At 32.8% G+C, this 7,726-nt stretch overlaps 1 protein-coding gene across 2 annotated transcripts; it reads right to left on the bottom strand.

Moving 5' to 3' along the window:
* Positions 1-1,555: 1,555 nt before the first annotated feature.
* Positions 1,556-6,875, bottom strand: LOC131956573 (uncharacterized). 2 transcript variants are annotated; one of them, XM_059321092.1, is made up of 4 exons: positions 6,784-6,875; positions 4,059-4,304; positions 3,580-3,760; positions 1,556-2,516 (listed from the first exon to the last, which is right to left on the bottom strand). In XM_059321092.1, exons 2-4 carry the CDS (start codon positions 4,287-4,289, stop codon positions 2,362-2,364), a joined length of 567 nt encoding a protein of 188 aa, XP_059177075.1. In that variant the 5' UTR covers positions 4,290-4,304; positions 6,784-6,875; the 3' UTR covers positions 1,556-2,361. The 2 variants fall into 2 exon arrangements, with proteins under 2 accessions (XP_059177075.1, XP_059177076.1); XM_059321093.1 differs by having other exon boundaries at positions 4,059-4,296; positions 6,784-6,869.
* Between the last annotated feature and the right edge of the window lie 851 nt (positions 6,876-7,726).

Here is a 7,726-nt window from a genome sequence, read left to right as displayed (position 1 = left end):
GTAGTATATAGATAGATATTATTTTGACTAGTAATCCTTTCTAAAACACTTATGCGTTATTTAGACTAGATTTAAATATGTTCTATTGAGTTATATGCAGTGGCGTCGCTAGGACGGGTATCACCCGGTGCGGCACATCATGGTGTCACCCCCTTTTTTTTCTCAGTAAATTTTGCAGTTGATGTCACCCCACCCCCAAGTTAAAGCTTTAAACTGTTCACATTTAATACTATACTAATGATGTCTATCGATAGTAGGTTGTGAATACAGCTGGTTGTAGCATTGTTTTCTCTATAGTTTGGTTGTTAATACAGCTGGTTGTAGCATTGTTTTCTCTCTAGTTTGCATGTTTAGGTCATGGTGTCGAACGTCCGACCAACCCCCCCCCCCCCCCCAATGTGATCGTTGTTATGTACTTAAAATATTTTTTAAACTCTAGTTAACCATTCATTAAAGTGGCAAAAACATTTATTCTAAACATCTTGCAATTTGTTTTGTCTATGTGTCACCCCCTAAATGGTGTCACCCGGTGCGGTCCGCTTCCCCCCCCCCCCCCCCCCCCGTCTCTGGTTATATGTATGACAACAAGTAGCCTAAAATATTTTGAAAGTTTCCGACATTGACTTTGTTGCGTCACTTATTCAATAAGGGTGACATTGGTGACACGTCACTGCTGACACGGGTCATGTCACGGATGACATGGGTCATGTCACGGACGAAATAGTGATAGTAACTGTGTTCTTTCCCTTTAGAACATTGCCGTATACTTTAAATAGTGATAGTAACTGTGTTCTTTCCCTTTAAAACATTGCCGTATACTTTAAATAGTGATAGTAACTGTGTTCTTTCCCTTTAAAACATTGCCGTATACTTTAAATAGTGATAGTAACTGTGTTCTTTCCCTTTAGAACATTGCCGTATACTTTAAATAGTGATAGTAACTGTGTTCTTTCCCTTTAGAACATTGCCGTATACTTTAAATAGTGATAGTAACTGTGTTCTTTCCCTTTAGAACATTGCCGTATACTTTGGTTAAGTCCAGTGTTTGGGGATTTAGAATTATGCACTGCCTTCAAATACAAAAGAAAAATTCTTATCAGTCTTTGGCATTGTGTAAATTAAAATTTGTAAGTACATAAACAACCATTCATTAGATAAACTGTTTTAAACTCGATTAATTTTATTCATAGGCAATGTGGCTTTATGAGTGAAAATTAATTTTGTAATCAAACTAGAATTCTGTTTTGTCATGTTTCTAATATGTTTTATTAACTGTAAATAAATAATTAAAGACACATTTACCAATAGGCTTATTATCTATACTTACATCTAACAAGATCAACTAATTCTTTTAAAGATTAATATAGCATCAGAAAACCTAGCTATTTCTTAAATAATTGATTTTTTAAAAAATCAATGCATATGTTGGCATACAGAAGCCTGTTTTTACTTAGGACATCAATAGATACATTATATTGTTAAAAGAAATTAAACAAAGTATTTTTTAGTTTGATAATAAATTATTTTATTAACTATTATTTACAATTGCTATAGATCTATATGTAAAAAGTAGGTTTAACTAATACAATTTTTGCTAAAAATAATTTTAAAAGGTCATCGCAATTCCCATTTGCCTATGACATATTATCAAATGTTAAAACAAGACATAGGGGACTAATTATGAAAACATTTTAAAACGATTTTAAAAAAATGAATTATCAAACATTTTAATAAAAAATTAATTAATTTTTAAAAAATGCAAACAATTTTAAAAAGATTAATGTATAAAAAGTATAGTTTAAAAGAAATTAAAAACTACAAATTGAAGTAGTAAATTTTGATAAGCAAATTTGTATTTGAAACTTTTACTATTTAATATTTAATGAAAATGAAGTAGTAACCTATATAAAAGGCCATTGTAATTTTCATTATATGACCCATCATCATTAACAATGTTTATACATTTCAAAATGAGCCATATAATTCTCTAGACATCTTTATAAGATACATATTATACATTTCATAAATGCAAATTACAAATATACATAATAATAAAATCACAATGAAATATACAAGCAAAAATGGTTTTAAAAATTAATGTTTTAATATAATGTTTTTATTTTTTAAGTTATTTATATATTTTTAAAATTATTTTTATAGTGAGTTTCTATGACTGTAAGAGATGAAACTGGCGTCACTTTATTAATAACTTTAGAAAAAAATTAAATGCTAATTACGCAACTGTGTGTGAAATTTCTATATAGGCCTACAGGCTTGCAAAAAATAATAACATTATCTGGATTTTTTTTACATGCATATTTGTTTTATATTTTAAAAAAATCTTAAATTAAAAATGAAAATTTACATTTCCAAATGCACAAATTCCAGAATGGTCTGGCCACATGAAGAACATTTCCTCATCTCTGGGGCACACATCAGGCAGTTAGCCTTACACAAACAGGGCAGGTTTCTGGTGGATATAATCTGTTGGAAACATGTGCGGCAGATTTGTAGACCTGAGGGCACAAGACAAAAACATTTTTTTTTATTAACATTGGGACTTTGTAACTGGTATATTGACAATTGTAATTGCCAAATATGTTTATCCAACAAGACAAAAACATTTGTTTATTTTTTCTTAACATTGGGACTTTGTAACTGGTATATTGACAATTGTAATTGCCAAATACGTTTATCCAACAAGACAAAAACAGTAGTTTTTTAAATTTGGATTTTTGAAATGGTATATCAATTACACATGTAATTTATAAATACTTGAATTATAAAAGCATTATAAACATATCTTTATATCAAGACTGCAGTTACTTAGTGAAAAACTTAAACAATCTTTGGTCAATACATTTTATGTGTTTGTGAGTGTAGTTCATTTTCCCAATTTATTTTTCATTAGTTTAGTCTGGGTTGTTCTCCAGTTTTTTTTCCCCTGAGTATAGAGAAGACTTTTGAAGAGATTAGTATTTTATTATCAAATCTCTTTGCACTGAAATACATGTTGTTGAACCATACCCAGAGGCGTAGCGAAGGGGGGGGCAGGGGGGTACATATGTCCCCGGGCGCCGATCTTAGGGGGCGCCAAAATGGGTTGGAAAAACAAATTAAACTCATTTTAGCTGCATTTTAGCTTTATATATATATATATATATATATATATATATATATATATATATATATATATATATATATATAAATATATATATATATATATATTTATATATATATATATATATATATATATAAAATATGACGGGGTGGGGTGCAAATCGAGAGTTCGAGGGGGGGGGGGGCGCCAAATTGAAAGTTTGTCCCCGGGCGCCGGGAAGGGTCGCTACGCCTCTGACCATACCTTGACCTATAGCAGGGTCAGAAATTTAACCACTGTGTTAAGAAAACCCTGAACTCAGCTCATTTTAATGTGGTACCAGTAGGAGCGTAGGTAAACTGGCTTGTGCCAAACTCAGCTCATTTTAATGTGGTACCAGTAGGAGCGTAGGTAAACTGGCTTGTGCCAAACCCAGCCTCCTGTGGAAGACACAATAAAACACTGGTGCCACAGCTTACTTCTTTGAGAAGCCTTCTGCCTCAGGTTGATGTCAAACAGGTACTGTCTGTAATCAGGAACTTGATTGCTAAATGCACATAGTGGCGTCACACAGATGTTAAATCTTGGGTCAAAGGTTGGCTCTGGGTGAAGCAGCTGCTCCTCTGACACATAATACGTCGACTGTACGGCTGGCAATGGCTGAAGTAGACAGGACAAATACAACTATTTTTGTCATTTTTAAAATAATTTTAACAAGAACATACTTTTTAGAATAATGACTCTAGAGAATGAATAGCATAACTCTCAGCTTAATTATTAAAACATGAAAATGTGTTATCAAGTTTCAAATTAATTTTTTATTTAAAATTAATTTATTGGGTATTTATGTTGGTTATATCAGTTATGGTTTGATAGATAAACTAAATAAAGTTTAATTTTACATTTTATTTTTAAAAAATCTAATTTAAAAAAATCAAAAATAATTTTTAAGCTTTACCACTTCAACATCTGCAAACTGAAATTGTATTGTTCCCTCGTTTACAGTTGGTTGACTAAAGTTTAAAACTGATCTGTTGCTGGTACCACTATACAGAACAAGTGGAGTCTGGAAGGCCTGGTCCAATAGCTCATACTGTGAGTTGAGTGGAGATGTGCCAGAAGTGTACCCAGAGCTTTCCAGTTCCTCAGATAGTTCTGGCACCCCTTCAGCTAGTTCTGTGGGCTCCATGCTTTCCCTACCGAACTTTAGAACATTATTTCATGTTAAAAATCGAGAAATAGTTTATTTCTTGTGATAATCTCTTTTCAAAATACTAAAACATTAAACTGCAACTCATTTTTATTTATTTTTCTGGTCTAGAAATGCACATAGCACTACAATAGTATGAAAATAATATTTCAAAATTCATTTACAGAGCTTATTGGATTATTTTTTTGAATGGATTACACAGTCTCAAAAAGTTCTGGATAATTTGAACAGTTGGTAAGTACAAATTTTAAACAGAAATAAAAATAACAAAATTATAGGACTATTTTGTCAAGTAGATCTGCATAACAAAAATGATGTAATACTTCTAAATTTCAAAATGTATTTACACTCTATATGTGCTTTCTATGCTCAAATATAGGAAAAATTATTATTTCGAAATTTTTCTTACAAAGGGAAACAACGCAATTAATATTTTCTTACAATCAACCAAGCCTGGTTATATCCCTTTAAGAAATTTTTTTAAAAAAAATAAATAAAAGGGGTCGGCTAAAGTGTGTATGCGGCGGAGTTTCTTCCAGGCTGGGAGGGAGGAGGTTGAATCCGACTTTTTGTGACGAGATATAAATGGAAATTTGAGGGGGATAAAAATCGTCAAAAAATGTGAGATAACTCATAGACAGACTGTTTAGTCAATAAGAAACTTTTACAGAACTTCTTTAAATACTAGTTTCAAAATTTAAAATCTATAATTAATATTGTTTTAAAAAGTTAAGTTTATTAATTTCAACAGGAAAGAATGACAGCTCATCCCTGTACTATGTACATGAATTAACTCCTATCTTTTAAGGGTGTTGTAATCTGGACTCTACAAAACTCATACTATTTTTTCCTGGATAGTCTCCCTTTTATTAAAAATTATTATCTGGGTTTCATCTTTAAATCTAAGATCAAATATATTTATTCATGTTATTTAAAATTTATATAACCCATGTAGTCATGCAATCTAGGAATAAAAATGGAAAACAAATAGAATATAGATTATAGAAAGATTGAAAAACTCTTTTTGAAAGATGTTTTGTTCTACAGTTCAAAAAGGTGTTTAGTTACAATATTGATATTCAATATAAACATAGTTCTCATTAAGCTTTCTTTAACTTTAATAAATAAGTAATAGTTTATTCTCAACATTTTGAGACTTTTAAATCTAGCTACATTAAAATTTTACTTTTTTTTAAGCTCTTTAAAAAATACTTGTAACAAGGGAAGTAACAATGAAAAACAAATTGAACGAAAAAAGTTTTATTAAAATAAGCAGAAAGGAGGCCCTACGTTTTTAGGTTTTATATCATTTTTGATTTTAAAGTATACCAAATAAATATTATTATGTCACATTTCTCCAGTCCTCTGATCATACATCTTCACCAACGTAACAATGCTCTTTCTTTTTACTTTCTCGTATATACGTAGTATAGAGAAAGTATTGTAATCGTGCAAAAAAAAAAAAAAAAAAAATCGAGATTTTTACAAATCTCGACGTTTTACACCTCACTGATACGGAAAAACATAATTTTGCAATCTTGTCCGTATGTCTGTGTGTGTGTCTGTGTGTCCGTGTGTAAACACGATAACTTGAGTACCCTTACTGCTAGGTTGATGAAATTTCATATATAAGTATTTTATCAAAATCGTAGATCCGTATCAACTTTTGAGCGATTTCCGATAACCGGAAGTGGTACTTTTTCTACTTTGAATTTTTTAAAAGCCTATAACTTGAGTACTATTTCAGATAGATAAATGAAATTTCACATGTAAGTAAAAGATCTAATTCTCTACCTTCTGTTAAATTTTGAGTAATTTCCGTTGACCGGAAGTAGTAATTTACGCTACTTCCGATTTCTCAAAAAAACTAATGTAAATTTTAAAAGTACTAATAATATTGCGCACTATTATGCGCTTTTTTATTTCGCGTTCACTTGGTGTGCAATTAATTTGTCTACGAGATTTTATTCTATTTTTAAAACTTTAAGTATTTAAAATGGATTAAAAATCATGTCTATAGCCCGAGTTCCCATCCCCTGTTATTTTATATAAAAATATTCGAGAAAGTTTAGGGGAGATCACTCCCGGTTTATTTATTAAACTCATACATACTTAACTTCCAGGAAATGTCCTTTATCTCCCTTGAACTTCTTAGAAAATGTCGGCTAGCTAATGAATTGTTTTTACCGATAATTAGTTAGGGACTATTATAGTGGAACTCTGATTTAAAATTCTCTACTATTATTATCTATTCTGTAGCCCTACTATACTGTAGGGTTAAACTGTTAAACTCCATTTCAGCGTTGTCTATTCCCTCGGCCTCATCACGTTCACCTCAGGTTGAGCGTATTTTATTATAAACACAACCGAAGCACAAAAACGTTAGGAAAACACGAGTATTAGATCTAGAACGAAGTTACGAATGTAAACTAAGTTTAATTAAAGTTTACTACAGGTTTAGGCTTAAAATTACCTTTATTTTCAACAGACGACTTTGTTTTGTTAAATCCAGTTAAAAAAGTGTGAAGAGTAAATCCTTAGGGACTGACTGGAATTACACCACCACGTCGGTGACTGACACTTACGTTACAAACAGACGGTTATATTTGCCGCCGCTAGCGAACCATACGTCTGCTTGCTGAGGGCGAACAGTAGGCCTCTGGTAATTGGTTGGCAAGACAGGGGGCGTGTCCCATATCGTGTGGGAGGGAGGGGGGGAGAGATTAATTTTTTTTTTAATCTAGCTAAACCATAGGAAACAACGAATCAACAACCTTTTCGATTAGTTTAACGCCATATTACAGAAAGTGTCGGGACTGGTGTTGTGATGTGTGTGTGTGTGTGTGGGGGGGGGGGGGGGGGGGGGCAGGGGGGGCGAGTTATTATGTGGTAATGATTCAAGATATAAACAATGGGTTAGTTTTGTTTTTACCTTATATATTTTGAGTAGAAATAGATCTCACCGTACATTACACCTCGCATTACTGCAGGAAAGAATAAGATGTTGATGGGCCTTGGCTTTTATTAGTGGCTTTCTTTCCCTCTTTCTTTCATTCTTACTGTCAAACTTGGAAACTGCCTCTAGTCTAGAGTATGTGGACACAAATCTGAGTCTGTAGCGTCAACATTCACCAGGTTGGGCATCACCTGGTGTGCAGAGTTTCTTCCAGACTTTTTTCTCCGGGGGGGGGCACTTGAAATCTTCGGGGGGGGGGGGGGGGCGGTAAACTTTCTTCGGGGGGGGGGGCGAACACTGTTAAAAGTATATATTTTCTATATAAATTATATAAATTTCATTTCGTTCGGGGGGGGCGGTAAAAAAATTTCGGGGGGTGGGGGGGCTTCGCCCCCCCCCGAAGAGATGCCTGGAAGAAACTCTGCTGGTGTGGTATCTCAGGGTGTCCCCTGGTGTGGCA

The sequence above is a fragment of the Physella acuta genome, unplaced genomic scaffold (genome assembly GCF_028476545.2).
Source record: "Physella acuta isolate Inbredline_101_S28 unplaced genomic scaffold, ASM2847654v3 ptg001161l, whole genome shotgun sequence".
Lineage (NCBI taxonomy): Eukaryota > Metazoa > Mollusca > Gastropoda > Physidae > Physella > Physella acuta.
The sequence above is the reverse complement of the archived record's forward strand: the minus strand, read 5'-3'. Positions and strand labels throughout refer to the sequence as shown.